The sequence below is a fragment of the Galeopterus variegatus genome, unplaced genomic scaffold (assembly GCF_000696425.1).
Source record: "Galeopterus variegatus unplaced genomic scaffold, G_variegatus-3.0.2 Scaffold1652, whole genome shotgun sequence".
Lineage (NCBI taxonomy): Eukaryota > Metazoa > Chordata > Mammalia > Dermoptera > Cynocephalidae > Galeopterus > Galeopterus variegatus.
In genome coordinates this window covers 163,984-184,395 of record NW_007727763.1, presented here as the reverse complement: position 1 = coordinate 184,395, position 20,412 = coordinate 163,984, and the positions used below count along the sequence as shown (strand labels likewise).

The following is a 20,412-nucleotide window of genomic DNA, read 5'->3' as shown; positions in this document are numbered from 1 at the left end:
TCCCTTCCTGCACCAGAAGTGAACCAGATAGTCTCCCTGCTGTCACATCCCCGTCTTTGAGGTTTTGTAGTTATGCAGGACACTCCTTCTTATACTTTGTGACTTCTTATACTTTGTGACTGGAATGAGGGTGCATACTTGATAAAGATGAACCTAATCCAGAAGCTAGACATGGCTAATCAGATCTTTCTCCTTAGGGCTGGGCATTTTTGTGCAACTATGTTTGGGCGAGAAGCAAGCGAAGCAAAGAAATTTAGCTTAAAATGAGAAAAAGCAGATATGCAGCCCATAAAAAGGGAAGAAGGCTGGATGGGCCAGCTCATGGGTATGTCCTATATGAAGTCTATTTAAAAATTACTCCAAATTTCTCCTTCCTCTGAAGTTCCTTAATTAGTATCATGATTGTGAGCAAGTCACTTTTTCCCTCAAAATCTCAGTGTACTCATCTGGAAAATGAGGATTATGGGCAAAAAAACAGCTAGTATTATTTAGCTCAAATATATGGTTATGATATTAATCATTGGTACTGTCTTCTGACATTGTTTTATGTAGTAATTTAACTGTTGAATTATTACTTGACTTTTCATAAGCACATCTTCCCAATTAGTGTAGATGCTCCTAAGGGCAGGACCAGAATACTATATTCACTTATCTTAGGGAGGAGTGAGCACAAACTGCAGGTGGTGAATCCCTGGGAATCACTGGGTTATAAGAAGAGGTATGAGTGCTGTTTGTAGATTCACTGGATAAATACAGCCCTTAAAACCTGTCATCATAGATCCCAGGATTCAGTATCTCATTTCTCGTATTCTTATGTTCAAAAGGCTAAATCATATAGGTATCTAAAAATCCTCATGAAGTATGCACAGTCTTGCAGAAGAACTATTGATGCACGAGAAAGAAATGTCTGAATCAAACATGTGGAATTACGATGAATAGAGGGGTTTTAGTAAAATGGTGTGATGGTTAATCTTATGTGTCAACTTGACTGGACCATGGGGTGCCCAGACATTTGGTCAAATATTATTCTGAGTGTGTCTGCAAGGCTGTATCTGAATGACATTAACATTTGAATTGGTAGACTGAGTATAACAGTTTGCCCTCCCTAATGCAGGTGGGCCTCATCCATTTAACTGAAGAACTGAACAGAGTAGAAAGGATAAGTAAAAGAGAACTTCTTCTGCCTGACTGCCTTGAGCTGGGACATTCGTCTTTTCCTGCCTTCAAACTTGTAATGAAACATTCATTCCTCTTGGATTTCAAGCCTGCTGGCTTTCAGATTGGAACTTATACCTTTGGAGTTCTTGGTTCTCAGACCTTCAGACTCAGTCTGGAACTACCCCATCAGTTCTCCTTGAGCTTGACAACTGTAGATCTTGGGGACGTCTCAGTCTCCATAACCACATAAGCCAATTCTTTTAATAAGTCTTTTTCAATTATATCCTTTCGGTTCTGTTTATGGCCATAAAGCTATATCTCACACAAGTGGCTCATTTTCCCACTGATACTCATTATCAAATTGTTCTAATAAAGGGTAGAGAATTTCCATTCATTGGTTTGATAAAATAATTTAACACTTCAAATCTTAAGATTTGATAAAGCAAAAAAATTAAATTTAATTAAACTGAATGCCATAATTAAAGATCTTCAGGGAAGATTTCTTCCTTGATTTATCAATTTTGAACAATGAAAATTTCATATATCTGGTTGCCATAGATTAGATGATGTTATTATACTTAATAATTATATAATAATAATAAAGCTTTATCATCATCATTATTATTTTTTTGGTGGCTGGCTGGTGCAGGAATCTGAACCTTTTTTTTTTGACCGGTAAGTGGATTGCAACCCTCGGCACGGTGTGGTCTGCACCACGCTCAGCCAGTCAGCGGTGCACCCGCCGTCCCTATATAGGATCTGAACCCGCGGCCTCGGTACTACCAGCACTGTACTCTCCTGAGTGAGCCACGGGGTCGGTCCAGGAATCTGAACCTTTAACCTTGGTGTTACTAGGCAGTGCTCTAACCAATAAAACTTTAGACAAATGAAATGTTCTGTTTATATTTAACAAGCACAGAAACAATCAGTATCTCTATTTCATGGAGGTATCTGTGACAACAACTCAAATGTTCTGTTCTAAGGTTTTCTGTTTTGCAGAGAGATTAAACTAAGAATGTGTGAAAGAGTTAAAAGAAGCACTGCAATTCTTACCAATGGCTAAGATTATAATACATTAAAATTTTTCCAGAAATATTTTTGCCTTAAGATTTTCGTGTATAAACACTGATATACTATGAATGAAAGGCAGCCTCATTTCAAAGCATTTCTAGTTGGCATCAAGTTACTGACCTGCTTGATATTCCTGGATATAGGACCTGGAATAATACAATCATCACTGTCAGAAGCTGATCTGCCCTCTTCATCTGTTAAAAAATAAAAGGGTAACATTACACAAATTAAACCAACTGTATTTATACCTTGTGAAATAGAGAAAAACAAGCATACATCATAGGATAACCTTAAAAGAACAATATAATAATCATGTCTAGACCTTTTTTAGCAGCAAATACGTTTATATATACATTACACTTTAGAAACAAAAATGACTGAAAATTCCAGTTTTAATTTTGGTAGAAACAAAGGAAATACAAATAAAAGTACGGCTTGTTATAGTTTGAAATTAAAGGAAAACAAAATTTTAAGAGAAGCATAGGGTAATAGATGTTTCCTAATAGCCTAACCAATAATATTGTGTAAAAGTCAATGTTATTCTTAGTATTTAAAAGTTTTAAACTTCTAAAGCTTTATTGAAGTAAAATTGACATACAATAAACTACACACACTTAAAACTGCTAAATTTGTATTTTGACATATTCATAATTCTGTAAAACCATCATCACATGATAGTAAATATATCCATCACCCCCAAAAGTTTCCTCAGGTCCCTTTGTAATCTCTGTCCTTCTACCCCTCCCTGTTCCCATTTATCCTTCCCCAGGCCCACTTACTTGTTTTCTTTCACTGTAAATTAGTTTGCTTTACTAGATTTTTATATAAATGAAACCATACAGTAAGTTGTCTTTTTTTGGTCTGGATTCTTGGCTTAATTTTTAAAAATTCAAGACCTCTAGATGAATCCAGATGATAATACTGGACTCAGAGAGAATATAAAACTGTTTAAAACATAAATCGGGAACTCGGTCAGTGGTAGCACTTGTATTATATTGTGGAGCTCCAAGTTGGAATAAGAAGAGATGCACAATCTCACATAATCATAGCTCAGCGGACTGAACTATATCCCATCATTTCTGTCAAGAAATAAGTATATAATACATACTCTTAACAGACAAAACAAAGCAAAGAGTTAAGTAAATATTAGTTTAAAAAAGAAAGTCACCTTCTGGTTCAAATTCCTCTGTTATTTCTGTTTCATCTTCAGAAGAAGCCAAGCTTTGTTCTGCAAGCTGACCCTCGGATAGTGAAGACACATCATTCTCCTTTCCTTGCTGCACTTTCTCAGTATTCTCTTTTACCTTATCTGCACCGATTCCTTGTGAAACCTGAAGAAAGGAAAGCACATCGATACATTTATTACTTCTTAGAGCACACTTAGTAACATTCTTGCTAAAGCACTTCAATAATAAACCATGTATATTTGAGACTTAATTATATAGATATGCTATATATATGACTCATTAGAAAACAAATTTATACAAATGAAAATATGCAGATAAATAAAAATCTGAATATACACTAAGAATGAAAAATGGATTAATCTTAAAATGACTTTTACATTAAGACTTTAATTCACATATCTATATAATACCTGCCAATATCAGTATAATTGTAGTCATTAGATTTCTCATATTTTTGACCTTTCTATTCCAATGAAGTCATATACAAAAAATAGAATAAATGCTATGATTTCCTGACCCATGTTAATCACAAGACAAGGTCTTTAAGAACCAAATTAAACCATCCAAAATAATTTTAATACAAATGCATACCTCAGGAATATGTGAAACAGATGGCGTATTAATTTCTATTTTTGGTGTATGCTCCACTTCTGATGAAATTTCCTTCATATCTTCAGTAGTAGAACTCTCCTTATATTAATGTGAAAACATGGATGTATATTATATTGTATTTATTACTAAATCCTAAGTGATTCTAAGATTTTTACATATATAGGTGCACTAATAAAAACTGGCTGCAAATGTAATAGTTACTCATACAACACAGAATTTAGTTAGTATATTTCTATAAAATGGTTTACAGTCTTTAAAGTATATATAGATACAATTTGAGAATTGCAAGTGTAGTTCATTGAAACATTGTGTATAATAGCAAAAAAGCTGAAAACAATGCAAATGTCCAACAGGGCATTAGTTAAATAAAATATGGTTCACCTAAATACCCGAGTTCTGTGTAACCATGAAAAAAAATGATGTAGATCTGTACTTACTGACATTATAGAGTATATAATATAGTGTTTAGTAAAAAAGCTAAATACAGAACAATATTTATAGTTGTATCATGTTTTGTTAAAAAACAAATACACAATCAAACACACGTATGTACATATTTCCATAGGGAGAAGTATGAAAGGAAATTCATGAAAACTGTCTCTGAGTTATAAATTTGGGGAAATTTAATTTAATTTTTACTGTTTTTTTTCTTATTTATATTTTCTAATATTTCTCTGATGATTATACATTACTCAATGTAACTTAAATTTTTACTATTTCAAAGCTAAATATGCCCAATATAGAAAATGTGAAAGATAAACAAGGAAATATAAAAGAAATTAATACAAATCCATATTCCTACCCAATGGTAATACCTATCAATCACTTGTTAGAGTTCTATTTATTTAAAATTTATTTCTGATGCAAATAAAAATTTTGAATACACAGTGGTAATTGTATTATAAACATAATATATACTGTTACATTTTAAAAAATTTAAAATTGTAACATAAATATTTTATCCTGATATGAAACTTCAAGAAAACATAATTTTAAATAACACAATATTACATTGATAGTTGTACCATGATTTAATGAACTTCTGCACTGTTGGACATTTCACTAGTTCACAATTTTTGAATATTATGACTAACATTACAACAAACACCTCTATGTATATATGTCCTTTTAATACTCATGGTTACTTACTTAGGGATCAGAGTACCTGTGTTTGAATTCCAGTTCTAACACTTTGAACAGAAACAAGTTACTTAACCTCTATAACTTATTTTCCCCATCTTTAAATGGGAATAATTCTAGTATAAACTATATAGGGTTGTTGTGAGGATTAAATGAGTCCAAGCATATAAAGCATTTAGTTTAGTGCCTGGCACATAATAAACACTCAGTAAATGCTAGCTATAAAACATCTCCTGAATTATAATTACTGAATTCATTTATTTATCACATATATATACACATTAAATGCTCTGTATATGCTAGGCATTATTATAAGAGCTGGGTAGACAGAATATTTTGATGTGGGTGGTTATTACACAGGTGTACACATATGTAAAAATCTATTGAGCTGTATGCTTAAGATATATGTACTTTACACTACATAAGTTAAATGTCAATTACAACGAAAATATATTTTTTTAAAAGTCCACATGAGAGATGATGGTGACTTGAGTGGTAACAGTGTAGATGATGTGAATACAGCTGGCTCTGCATGCAGATTCTATATCCACAGATTCAGCCATCTGTGGATCAAAATGTAGTTAGGCCTATGATGGTTGCATCTGTACTGAATATGTACAGACTTTTTCTTTTGTCATTATTCTCTAAACAATACAACAACTATTTACATAGCATTTACATTGTATTAGGTATTATAAGTAATTTAGGGATGATTTAAAGTATATGGGAGGCTGTCCACAGGTTATATGCAAATACAATGTCATTTATTAAAAGGAACTTAAACATCCATGAATTTTGGTATGGGAGTGTCCCGGAACCAATCTTCCCTTGATAAGGAGTGATGACTGTATTTTGAAAGTACAGCTCGGGCCGGCCCGGTGGCGCACTCAGTAGAGTGCGGCGCTTGGGAGTGTGGCGGCGCTCCCGCCGAGGGTTCGGATCCCATATAGAGTCCGGTCCGCTCACTGGTTGAGCGCGATGTGGGCACGACACCGAGGGTTGCGATCCCATTACCAGTCACGAAAAAAGACAAAAAGGGGAAAAAAAAAAAAAAAAAAAAGTACAGCGGACAGCTTTTGTGAATGAACTGGATGTAGGATGTGAGAAAATGAGAGGAGTCAAGGGGATGCCTCCAAAATTTCATGCCTGTGCAATGAAGTGAATGATTATGTCATTTACTGAGAATGGGAAACACTTTTCAGTGTTATAGAAAAAAATTTTGGAAGAGCACTGGTGTGATCAGGAGTTTGGTTTTTGCTATGATAAGTTTAAATTCTTATTAGACACCCATTGCATGTGAAATAAGCAGTAAAAATAAATACAGAATTCAGCAGTGAGGTTGAGGCTAGAGATTATAAATACGGGAGTGTCAACATATAGATGCCTCTTAAACTATGGGACTGGATAAGATCTCTTAGAGTGGATATAAATTGAGAAGAGGTCTGTGGATTGACTGCTGAGGAACTTGTACATTTAGAGATATGGTCCAGAAGAGTGAGAAGTATAACTGGTAAAGTTGAAGGAAGACTAGGGAGGTGTGGTATCTCAGAGGCCAAGAAAAGAGAGAGTGAGTGTCAAATGCTACTAGGACATTAAGATGGGCACTAAGAATCGACTACAGGATATGACAAAGAGTAAGTCACTGTGACCTTAGCAAGAGTAGTTTTAAGAAGGACAAAGACTTGATTGGAATGAGTTCAAGAAATGGTATGAAGAAAGGGAGACAGAATCTAGACAACTTTTTTGAAGACGTTCTTTTCTGTAAATGTAGTAGAGGATTGGGGCAGTAGCTGGAGAGAGGTATGGGGCCACGGGAGGGTTTAGATCAAAGAATATGGACAGTTAACACTTATACCTAGTGCCAAATTACAAAGCTACCATTTTAAAGAGAAAAGATGTACTTCACTTGTTTCCACTTAAATCAGGTAGGGTATAGTACACCTATATTTTTATTTCAAATTTTTGTTACAGAAAAAAGCAAAACAGTATTTTGAGTGTTTACTACTTACAGAACTCTGATGTGGTGGGATATCCACAAAAGACACCTTCTTATCTACAGGTGTTACACGTTTTCTTGGTTTAGGTGTTGGTGCCTAAAATAAACCAGTATGTCAGACTCAGTATGATGTTATTACATTTCAGATAAGGTTTCAGCTATTTTTTTTGGTTGAGTAGTTTTACTTTTTTTTTATATTTTGAATATGTTTTATATTAAAAGATTTATATTTGAAAGGAAATTCAAAGTCACTGTTACTCACTGCGACTAATGTGCTAACAGAGGATGTTGGAGGTAGTCTTTCGATAACTTCTGGCTCTTCTCTGAGAATGAGATTTCCTAAGTCTTCAGCTGTTATTGATCCACTCGGTGGGAGGTAAGTGAATTTCCATTTCAATATAACATGAATGGTGCCTGCAGGATGCTTTTGATGATCTGTTAACTCAAAAATTCCTGTCGAATTACAAAAATAATTTCAATTAATGCTAGAGTAAAGTTTTATTACCATAAGAATTAAAGAGGAACAAAAAACTGCCCCCAACTTTAAAAATAATTTTGGTTTTTAGTCACAACTCAAATGACTTAGAGAATAAAATAAAGACAAAAGGATCTATAAAAGGTTCATCTCTCAGGAAGACTTCTTTCAGAAGTTGAAGCCTTAATACTGATTCGTCAAAGATGTGAAAATGAATTTATAAATATTTTAATTCACTGAAATTAAATTCAGACATTATTCAGAATTCTTAGCCTTCCTCTAAGATATCTGGTTTATGGCTCAAGTATGAAACTTCAATTTGACTTGAATATTCTTGCAAGACTTGTGTGTAAAGAAAAACATATTAAAACTTTAAATGTCAAATAACTTATACATCTAAAGGAATCTTTATATTACTATATAATTCTATTATAATTTTAAATAAATTTTACTGGGATTTATTAAATTACTCCAACTTAACAGTAGTATAAACAAAAAATGTCCATAAAATAAACTATCCAAAACAAATAATGGTAACAAGAAGTACTACCTAGCTAAATCTGTAATACTGACTTACAAATTTTAATCATTGCACTAGATTTTGGGGTATGAAAAGTCTCTGACTAAAAAAACTCTATATTTCCCAGCCACCACTAGGCAAGCTGCCGCCACTGCCTCGGGGCCCTGCTGGGGCCCTGAGGCATGGAGCTGACGGAAGCCGAACCCAGCTACAACCAGGTAAAGAGCACACCAAAAACACCATTTCCACACAGGTAGCCCACCATAGCTGCCGCAATAGCCATGGCTGCCGCAAAAGTGGCTAGTCTCTACGGCAGCAGTCACAGCCATCGTGCAGATGGCATGCCAGACTCTCGACTGCATTGATACCAGGAGAGGTACCAGTGGAGACCAAAATAAAATGAGGTCCTCTCTCTCCACAAAGCATACTCCAGAGTAATAGAAGCATCATCTGATTTATGATAATAGAGGAGGACTTGATCACACCTGTCTCAGTATTGGACAGATCATCTAGCAACAGACCAACAGAGGAACAGTTAATCTATCAGATGGAGAGAACAAATCTATGGTTGTTGGGAGGAGGAGGAGGTGAATGGGGAGGGGTGGAGGGGAAGGGAGAGGGAGAGATTGGATAAAGGGCGTAAAGAGTAAGTATGATTTGTAACAATGAATATGCCAATAAAAATAAATTAAAAAGAAAAAGAACCCCTATATTTCAAGCACAACTTTTGTTTAGGGGTGTCCTGTACTTGGACCTCAAGTGTCGATACCTCTTTTAATGGCTGGAAAAAACCCAAAAAACCCCAAAACTCTAGCAGAACAAAAGGATATAGGTGGAATATAGGGAGGTGATAAATTTCTATTACAGGTACAGGAGGAACTTCCAGTTATGGCAGAATAAATCCTCTTCCTAAAAAACAATGATAAAACTGAACAAAATGATCAAAACAACTATTTAAGGACTCTGGAAAATGATCAAAGGTGTAGAACAAATTGAGAAGCATTTGCTCAAGAAAATCTACTAAACCTCAGTAAGAACAGGAGGAGTCTGTGGGACTATTCTCATCCTCCCCTTTTCCCCTAAGCTTCACGATGCAGAAGTTCTACCAGGGTGGGGTAGGCTATGAGAACCGGCAGCTTATGCAAAATTTATTTGTAATGGAGTATAGCTACTGTCATGCCCAGGGGCTTTGTTAAAAACAATAGCAATCTCAGTGGCAAACAATCAGGGAAGGCCAACACTGCAGTCAGCTTGAGGTCTTTATACTGGCTGGGGCAAACAAAAGACCAGAAGGCCAGCTAACAATTTAAAAGGAAGATTCAAGGAATAAGACAACCAAACTGGGCCTTGTTAAGATCCTATTTATGCCTCATGGTATGGAATATGGAAGGCTGTGGCATGCAGAAAGCTGTAGGCAATGCTCAGGAGAAACCAAGAGGACCCTAGTAAGCATTCCCCTGGTTGAACCAGAGGCCTAGTAAATGTAGAAAGTAAAAGCTGAGGCAGACATGTAGACTGATTGAACTTGAAACACATTTCCTAAGCCATAGACTGACCCATAGACAAACATATACAAGCACAACTTTGAACAATCAATCGCTGACCGTTAAGCTATGCTGACCCATGCTTAAAATCAAAACAAGAATAAAACAAATAAGTTAAGCACAGAAAGAGAAACACCACATGTTCTCAGTCATATGTGGGAGCTAAAAAACAAAAACCAAATAAATAAATAATAATAATAATGACTTAAACTGTTAAAGGGAGAGAAAAGAACTGTGGTTACTAGAGGCAGGAGATGGGAGGAGTTGGGGGATAGTGAGAGGCTGGTTAATGGACACAAAATTATAGCTACATATGAAAAATAAGTTCTATTGGAAAACAGTTGACCCAGTAATCTGTAATTAACAATGATTTACTGCATGTTATCAAAATGACTAGAAGAAAGGAGATCAAATGTTCATATCACAAAGAAATCATAAAGTTTTGCAATGATGAATATGCTATTTATCCTGATTAGATCATCACATTGTATACATATATTGAAATATAACTCTGTACCCCATAAATATATAGTCAATGTTTCAATTTCAAATTTAAAATAAAAAAATAAAAAGATAAAATAACACTGAAAAAGAATAAAGTAAACAAAGAAACAAAACATAGCAGAGACATCAGTGGCTATACACAGTGGAGGAAATAGGCTGTACAGAAATGGTCCAGGCAAGTCACCAAACAAACAAACAAAAACAGTAACAATTACCACCCTGGGAGGGTACTACAATATATTATCCAAAATGTCCAGTTTTCAACAAAATATTCATGAGACATAGGAAGAAGCAGGAAAGTGTGATACACCCACAGGAAAGAAAGCCATCAATAAACATTTTCTGAGGGCATCCAGAATGTTAGACTTAGCAGAAAAAGACCTCAAAGCAGCTAATATCAATAGTTTAAAAGAACTAAAAGAAATCATGTTTAGAGAAGTAAATGAAAGTATGACGACAATGACTTATCAAATAGAGAATATATATGAAAAAAAGAGCTAAATAGAAATTTTAGAGCAGAAAAGTACAACGACTGAAATGAAAAAATTAATAGAGGGGCTCAACAGGACATCTGAGCTGGCAGAAGAAAGAATTAGTGGACTTGAAGACTGATCAGTATAGATTATCCAATCTGAAGAATAAAAGGAAATATGAAGAAAAATGAACAGAACCTCAAAGAACTGTGAGACACCATTAAACATAATGAGAGTCCAAAAAGGAGGAGAATGGGGAAAAAAATAACTGAATAAATAATGGCAGAAAACCCCACATTTGGTGCATAACATTACACTACACTTACAGGAAGCTCAACAAATTCTAAGTAGGATAAACCTAAAGGGATCCACATCTAGACAAATCATCAGTCGAACTGTTGAAAGCCAAAAACAAATAGAAAATCTGAACAGCGCCAAATACAAGGGACCCTTGATAAGATTAACAGGTGACTTATTATCAGAAGTCAATGGTCTGATGGACTCAAAGTGGTGAAAGTAAAACAAACAGTTGACCAAAAATATTATATACAGTGAGACTATCCTTCAAAAAATAAAGGAAAATAAAGACATTCCCAAATAACAATGACTGAGAGAATTAACTGCCAGGAAGACCTGACTCACAAGATATATCACAGGAAATTCTTCAGGCTGAAAGGAAGAGACACTAGATAGTAACTCAAATCCACACAAAGGAATAGAGACCAATGAAGGTAATTAAATAAAGGTAACTGTAAAAGACAGCATAAATACATTTTTTCTCTCCTCCTTTTAATTGATTTAAAAGACAATTGCATAAAATAATAAATGTAAAATTATATCATTGGGCTTATAAGAAGATAAAATATATATGCCAATAGCATAAAGGAGGGGGAGAAAGGAAATGATATCAGACAGTAATTCAAATTCACAGGAAGAAATAAAGAATACCAGAAATGGTAAATATGTAGGTGAATATCAAAGTCTCCTATAATTATATATATTTTCCTTTCCCTTAACTTCTTTAAAGGATATAAGATTATATAAAGCAATAATTATAAGACTGTATTGTTGGATTCATAATATGCATAGGCATATTATATACACATATATGACAATAACAACACAAAGGAGGGGAGATGGAATAGAATTATATTACAGGAAACTTTCTATATTTTAATGGAATTAAATTAATATTTACTTTAAGTAGACTTTGATAATTTAAGATGCATATTTGTAATCCCTAGAACAACTACTAAGAAAATAAGTAAAAAAAAAAAAAAAAGGTATTATAGGCCTAAAGTTTAAAGATTGAGATTAGAAAGACTAGTTTTAAACAAATCATATCCACAACATTGAGGCATAGTTTAGTTTTGTTTTACAGTTTCATGGATTCAAGAACATAGGCTTACCTGAGATACACCTGTCATGTGCCAATGAAATCAGAGGCACATTGACTTTTCCTATGTAAATATTTTCCTGGGTATCACTATCATCAAACACATAGAAACTCAGAGACTCTGACTTAAGGTATCGATCCAAATCCATATTCATTGGCACTGGGAAACACATATAATCATCAAACTGTGGATCGTTGCTACTGGGAATGATGGCTGTATCATGGTCTGCAAAGTCAAAAAACTTGTACACAACATAGGGGTGTGGCTGCAGGTGGCTTGCTCGTGACTGCAGGTGGTTGCAACATCTTATTGTAATGTGAAGTTCATTTAAATTGCCATCTGTGGAATCTGTAGAACTGAGCTGAGCAGTTTTGGGTGCTTGCTGACTTAACTGGAAAAACATACATATTTATATTATAGAAATAATACAATGAAAGATAAACCACAGCTGCCAACCCCCAAACAAAATAATTTTGTAAATGGACAAAAGCTGCACATGTTCACTTCATAGTTAGTTTCTCAGTAAAAGAATCTTTGTTTCTTATTTAAAATCAATATTTCCTAGAACATATGTTGCTATTAGCAACAAACATAGAAGACTGAGCATACATGTAGATTGGTGCTAAAAAAAAAACCAAGAAAAAAGTTAATCTGCTGTTCTTTAATTTATTTAATAATTAAAGAGTAAAGTGAGTGATGGGCCCAAAGATGAATGTCCTAACTACAGGACATTAATTTGCCCATCCAGAGTGATGATTTTATAATGTGTGGGTTGGCTCTCATCCTGAACCACTGGGGACTTAGGAAGCAGATACCTGAGGCCAAGATTAGCCAGTATTTCAAAGTCCAACTGCTATAAGAACAAGAGAACCGGATCAGAGATAAACCTTGAAGAGATAAAAACCTAGGATTGGGAGGACACAGACGAGAGATGAGCAAAAGGAGTTATTAGGTAGAGCTGGAAACTACTCTAAGGCCCCTTTTGGAACTATTTCTGAGATGGCCAGCACACAAATATTTTAGAAAACTGCAGTAACTGTTAAATTTTCCATAGCTGATGTGATCTGTGATTTAAAAAAAAATGCTAGTTTCAGTGCCTTTAATGTTGGAGAATTTTCTACCTCCCACAAAGTGATCCCTATGAATTTCTGACTCCGGATTGGCCATCTGAGACTCCTGACTCCAATGGAAGTTTACTGGAGAAGGAAAAATAGAGCTACAATCACGGTCATAATCTCCTCAGTGGAGACATCTGGTGGTGTGGAGAGGGGAAACCTGAGAAGGGAATCACAGTACTGCTTTCCCAGAGCTAGTTTGCACTCAGCTATAGAAGAGTGGAACGATTTAAAAAGTACCTCCTCCACTCCCCCCCACCAATCTACCCACAAAAACTGAATTGCCACCAGTAAATGACTTATTCAAGCCAGAAACTGGGACTCTAAAAACTTTAAAACTACAAAACCAAAGAAATAATTTGGTCTCCTTATTTCTAATTCCTATTTCCATAACAGTATTTCCCAAAGTATGTTGTGAAGAATATTGGCCAAAAACATGATCTCTGGGAAGCAGGTTCCATTCTTTCTTAAGTTCGGGAATTGGTGTTATATTAGTCACAGTTCTTTAAGTGAAAGTTATAGAACCTAATCCATCTAGCAAGAAACAACAAAAAAGGGACTTTAATATAAGGTAATAGGGATATTTCTTGGGACTGTACATCAGAAATGTGGTTGGGCCTTAGGAAAGTAGTGGGACTAGAAAACCACCAGAATTTACTCTCCATCTCGTCTCCATTTTTCTCTGTGTGACTTGCTCATTGTTCTCTCTCTTCAGACTCACTTTCTTTCCTTTGCTAGTTAATATGGTAGAGAATGGCTGTGCCTAGCTCCCAATTTCACAAGTTCTAGGCAAAATAGTCTTGCTTTCTCTTCATCTCAGAAGGCAGAAGCTGACTAGCCCAGTTGACATCACGTGAATATTCCTAAATCATTAGTTATAATTGGGTGAGGACTGGGAGAAAATAAGATCACCTAACATAAACCTGGCCACTTGGGGGCCTGACCCCATGGATTGGTGGTGGGAATAGTTCCAAGAGAAAAAAGGTAAGATGATTATGACTTGAGGAGACCTTCTAAAATCTGGGAATGGCAATATTCTGTCTTTCTGATATTCAACATTAATCGCATACGTTATGCTTCCTGTTGAGATTCACTTTATACATGAGAAGTTCAAAGGTGGAGAATCCTATTTAACTTTGTTCAATTCAGTGCTTTCTGCATTTACTGGATCACAGAATTCATTTGGAAATATGGTCATTAAGACTCCATGAAACATAGTTTGGGAAATGTTGCCCCGAGGAATTGCACTTAAACTCCCAGTTCTCAGCAAAAGAGTATTCATTTTGTATACTATTTTGCATTTCAGAAAACTAACACGAAGAAATAGTTTGGAAAAAGGACAATAACCGATAATCCAATAATTGCTATTTATTTCCTTAACAGTAGAAATTGTTAAATAAAAAAAAGTCTTTTGATGTGTGATAACAGTATTGTGATTATATTATTCAAAGGTGCCCTGGGTAGCACAAAGAAGTTCCTGTTGATGGAACAGCTCTGTACCTTAATTGTGGTGGCAGTTACATAAATCTATCTATGTGATAAAACTGCATAGAAGGACTACACAGATGTACACACACAAATGAGAGCATATAAAAACTGATGAAATTTGAATAAGGTATGTAGCCTAGTTAATAGGATTGTACCAAGGTCAATTTCCTGGTTTTGATATTACACTGTAGTTATGTAAGATGTTACAATTGGGAGAAACTGGGTGAAGGGTACTCTGTACTGTGTTTACAACTTCCTGTGAGTCTATGATTATTTCAAAATAAAAAGTTAAAAAAAGCCACTTGATGGCTGTGAAAGAAAATGATTTCAGTTAAAGAATAACATATAAAGAAAATATTATAAAATTTCTATGTCATAAAAGGGCCTTAAGTCAAACAAGCTTACGGATTTCATTTGCTCTGGCCTCTTAAAATTTGATGTTATATATCCCAAGGCCTTTTCCCGTTCTCGATAAAGTCGGATTGCCTGCTCCATGGGAACTCTTAATCGGAACCAGTATTCCACTGTGCCAAAATTTGGGATGTCTCCTTTAGTTCCTACAAATCAATACATAGCCCACGGTTAAAACAGTCCCATAAATTAAAATATGTACCAGTAAAAAATACATCAATGGTATTATGCATTAAAACTATAAATTTTATACTAAGTAAAATAATATGACTTGCACAAATTGTGTGATTGGAAAATAACAGAGATGAAGAAAACATACTTCTGAAGTATGAGTTTCACTGTATGTGAAATATTATTAAAGAACTATGTCAAGCTATGTTTGTGATATTCTAATTTTTACTATTTCAATCCTTCTAAAATATAAAGAAAAATATAAACATTGAATAAAATATTCCACAGATTATTTTTGATGCTATAGTACTTTTTAAAAAAACAATTTGTACTCAATGTAGTCTGACACTTACAATATGAAATCCCAAAATTATTTAAATGTGATATTTCACATTCTAATTCAACTTTCAAGAAATTTTTGGCAACTTCTCATTTCTCTACTATAAAAGTATGGGGAAAAAAGCCATGGCTAGGTCAAATATATACCGTATGCAATATAACTTTGCGTGATGTTTCCCTGCACACCCTCAGTACACCTGTCACCTCAGGCAGTTCTTCTTCCCTCCTCCTCTGTGAAGACTTCCTCTGTAGCTCCCAGGAGATATAAGAACCTAAGCTTCCTTCACAGACTTTGTATGTTCTAATTAGAACACTGACTGCTTTGGCCTGACTGTTCACAAGTCTATTCTCCACCTCACTGTAAGTTTCTTGAGGGAAAGGGCCATAGTTTCTATCAATATAATTATTATTGAAAATAGTACCTCTACTTTCTCCTACTTCTTCTACTTCTTACTTGCTAATGGATTGTTCTCATCACCATACAAACAAGATTTAATATCTGCCTGCTACAGTTTGAATGTCCATCCCCTCCAAAACTCATGCTGAAATTTGCCATTGTAACAGTATTAAGAGGTGGGGCCTTTGACAGGTAATTAGACCATGAGGGCTCCACCTTCATGGGTGGATTTGGTGCCTTCATAAAAGAGTAAATTTGGCCCCTTCTTGTCATGTTATTATGTAGCAAAAAGGCCCTCTTCAGATGCTGGCACTTTGACATTGAACTTCACAGCCTCCAGATCTGTGAGCTGTACATTTACGTTCATTATAAACTACCCAGTCTCAAGTATTCTGTTATAGCAGCATGAAACAGACTAAGAGAGAAATCATCATTAAAAAAAAAGCCCTAAAAGAAGAATATTAATGCATACATCTATTTGCTTCTATATGCATAAAATATCTTTGGAAGAATTTGTAACCTTTGGTGTGGGGACCTGGGGCGGCTGGTGGGCAGGGGACGGAGGTAGACATTTATGCCTTTTTGATTTTTGAGTCATGTGAAAAATTACTTATGAGAGTCAATCACTCAATCGGTAAAATAAAGTCCTACACCAGGCCCTAATTCACCCTCCTTCCTTCTTAAAATGGTTTCTTCCCTTGGCCTCTGGAATACCACATACTCTTGGCTTTCCTCCTACATCACTGGCAACTTCTCAGTTTCCTTTGCTGGCTCTTCCTCCTCTTCCCGAACCCTAAATTTTCAGATTTTCCCTAGGCTCAGTCCTTGGCCATCTTCTCTTCTTCATCTACATTCATTCTCTATGTGACATTATCTAGGCCCACAGCTTAACGCTAATGACCCCCACTTTTATATCTCCATCCTTGACCTTCAGACTTTTGTATCCAACTGCCTACCTGACATCTCCACTTAGATGTCTAATAGGCAGGTCAATCTTAACTTGTTCAAACAGAATTCTTGATTTTCTTTCTATCCCAGTCTCCCCTATCTCAATAAAGAGCATCACCTTTCCTCTAGTTGCTCATGCCAGAAATTCCTGCCTCCTCTCTTTCCTTCATTACCTCACATTCAATTGATAAGCAAGTGCTGAAGGAAGAGTTAATAAAATATATACTGAATATGACCACTGTTTATCACCACTTTCATTACTATCTTAATCCAAGCCACCATCATCTTTACACAGATCAATGCAATAACCTGAGAATGGTCCTATTTTCCCTCTCGTCCCCTACAGACTATTCTTCTGACTGCACTCAGGATAATTTTTCTAAAACCTAAAAAAAATCCAAACTCCTCACTATGACCTACAAGGCTGTATAACATGATTTGGTCCCTGCCTATTGCTTTAATCTCATCTTTGCTCCAGCCACCGGCCTTCTTGCGATTCCTCCAATATCAGGTTTGTTCCTCCCTGAGGTCTTTGTACTTGCTATTTCTTCTGCCTGAAATATTCTTCCCCTGGATCATGGCATGGGTTTTCATTCAGGTTTTTACTAATGTCACCCTCTCAGGTAAGCCCTTATCGGAACTAGCAACCTTCCATCTCAGTCTTGACCCTCTTTATCTGGTTGATTTTTCTTCATATCTGACAAGACATGTATATATGTATGTATGTGTGTATGTATATCTATCTGTCTATCTATCTATCTATCAATCATCTATCTCTTGTTTTATTGCCTGTCTTCCGCTATAGAAGGCAAGCTACACTGTAGAGGATTCATAAAACAAATGTACTTCATAGGGCCTAGTTTTCCAAAGTCTTGCAGTTTCAAATACTGACCTTGTGGAGGACAGGAAATTTTCCTCAGGCTATAAAGTCTCTGGTGTAAGATAAAGACTTGTGGCACAGCAAGGTTGCTGGCTCAAGGACAGACTAGTTACTGATTGAAATGTAAAGATACTGGAAAATTTCTGGAGGGAGAAGGAATGTTTGCTAAGATCAAGCTTTTGTTAATAGGACCACTTAATTGCCTTACTGGAATGTCATCTGACTTGTTTCACTAAAAGTTACCAGCCTATATTGTTAAACTATAACCCCACCTATGTTCTCTTCCTTTAACTCCCTGGTCTGGAAAATAAATGCAGGAAGAGAACCTCAATTTGTGGTTAATTTTCCAAGAAGTGATGCCTCTTGCTTGAGGGTTCCGGGGAAGTTAACTACTTCGGGGCTTCTCACTGCTCAGAAGAGATGGGCTTTGAGTAATCCTTTGCGGCTCGTCACCCAGGGGAAGTGGGTGACAAATCCGTGGGGGGCAAAGCAACACTACACAAGGGCAGGGGCTTTGTCTTTCTAATTTACCACTGACCACTGTATTCCCAGTGCCTAGTAACAGTGATAACACAGGGACTTAAAAAAAAAAAAAAGATGAATGTACTACAATTAATAATTAATCAAATGAGGGTATCAATATGGTAAATACACATCTGAAGTTATAAGTTAAAAAAAATTAATAGTCATTGTACTGACATCATTAATGACATTTAAGATGGTCTAATCAATGGTGGGCAGAGAAGGTTGTCCTTACCCTAAAGGCACCTTTGATGTATAAAAGAAGAAACTAATGTAGAACACCATTTTAATATAGAAATCAAAATAGTGATTAAAACATCCAAGGCTACAAATTGTACTTACCAACCAAACTTGCTGTGCAAAATATTCGACCGCTTTTTTCCAGAATTTCATGAAATCTCAATTGACATGCTGCTATTGTTTGATAATCTGTGCTATAAGCTTGGTGGACCTCAAGCGTGATAGTATTCTTCTGAATATATTGCAAAAATAAGTCATTAACATGAACAAGATATTGAGAAGTGAAGTTATATTCTGGGTGAAGGCCTCGTACTAGGGGGGTTGTCTGTAGTTCAAAATCATAGAAAGCATAAGTACAGAAAGTGACAGGCTCTTTATCTCCAGATGCCTGTAGAACTTCAGAAGAAAAGGTTACTTTGTTGATATGGATCTCAAACAGATTTTCACCTCGTTCTATGTGGATGGTTTCATCAAATTCATCAACAGAGTCATCTGGCATGATTTCTGGTTTAAATTTGTACTGCTTGGTGCCATAGGCAATATCTTTTAATTGGGCTGCAAGAGAAGACAAGCAGTCATGAGATTTTAAAATATTGACATGTGAATATGCAAAATGGCTTTTGAAGTGGTAGGAAGTCTGAGTACTTTTGAATCGTCTCAATCTTAAATTCTATGACCACACCATTTCTCTGTAAATACTTTATTATACAGAAATTTACCATTTATTTTGACATCACTTATTAAACAGCAACAAAATTACAACTTCAGTTGCAATATAGCCTAAGCCAGGGAAAATGAAAGAGAAAAAAGGAAAAAAGGCCTCTGAATGAACAGGTGAACTAACTAACTAGATTCCAACTGCTCCTCTGCCTCTGCTCTACCCATGATCTTCTTCTCTCTTGTAAAGTCAATTTCTCCTTCTACTGGCTCCTTCCCTTTACCTTATTAAGATATATACTTTTCTACCTTTGGGGGTGATGGGGTTTATTAACTTGATTATGGTGATGGTTTCATTGTTTTATACTAGGCCAAAACTCACCAAATTGTACACTTTAAACATGTGCAGTGTAAAGTAAGTCAATTATACTTCTATAAAGCTGTTTTCTTAAAGAATATCTCTTTCTAGATACATGTTCTCTCCCTAATGTTAAACTCAAATTTCTTAATATAGTAATGAAATAATGTGTGTCTCCAACTACTCATTTGTGACTCCTGCAAACTACTTCTGCCGTACATTCTGTGAAACTACTCCAGAAAAGGTCACCTATAACCAATTAGTTGCTAGACTTAATGGAGGTTGGTCCTTGTACTAGTTGATTCCTTTGCTTCACCTGACACTGATGACCACTTTCCCTTCTGTGAACTTCTGTCCTACGGTGGCTTCCAAGTCATCGTCTCCCCTGCTTCTGCTCCTACTTCTCTTCTCATTCCGTAGAGGTTTCGCTTTCTCTGTTTGCTGGGGATCTGTTTTTAATTCTCAGTCTATGTATTCTCATGGATGATCTCATCCACTTTTATGACTTTTGCTAATATCAATATGCTGAAGGCTTCCATATTTCTATTTTTAATTCAAATTTCCTTCCTGAATTCCAGATCCATTTTTTTTTATTATTTATTTATTTATTTATTTATTTTGTCAATATACACTGTATATGATTATTATGGCCCATCACAGACACCTCCCTCCCTCCTCCCTCTCTCCCCTCCCCCCCAAGAATGTCCTTTCCGTTTGCTTGTTGTAACAACTTCATGGAAGTATAGTTGTTATATCTTCTTCCCCACCCCACACCCCCGGTTTTTTTTGTTTTTGTGTGTGTGTGTGTG

At 35.6% G+C, this 20,412-nt stretch overlaps 1 protein-coding gene across 2 annotated transcripts in view; it reads right to left on the bottom strand.

The window, feature by feature from the left end:
• The window catches only part of RPGRIP1L (RPGRIP1-like), a 90,137-nt gene that overhangs the window by 27,165 nt on the left and 42,560 nt on the right, over nucleotides 1–20,412 (bottom strand). Inside the window, exons 15-22 of one of the 2 annotated variants that reach the window (XM_008578260.1) lie at nucleotides 18,691–19,143; nucleotides 15,086–15,237; nucleotides 12,090–12,468; nucleotides 7,427–7,617; nucleotides 7,178–7,261; nucleotides 4,008–4,106; nucleotides 3,398–3,560; nucleotides 2,350–2,423 (exon numbers count right to left, since the gene is read on the bottom strand). In XM_008578260.1, coding sequence (XP_008576482.1) covers nucleotides 2,350–2,423; nucleotides 3,398–3,560; nucleotides 4,008–4,106; nucleotides 7,178–7,261; nucleotides 7,427–7,617; nucleotides 12,090–12,468; nucleotides 15,086–15,237; nucleotides 18,691–19,143 — 1,595 coding nt within the window. Of the gene's footprint in view, nucleotides 1–2,349; nucleotides 2,427–3,397; nucleotides 3,561–4,007; nucleotides 4,107–7,177; nucleotides 7,262–7,426; nucleotides 7,618–12,089; nucleotides 12,469–15,085; nucleotides 15,238–18,690; nucleotides 19,144–20,412 lie in introns of both variants that reach the window. The other variant, XM_008578258.1, reaches the window with a different exon arrangement.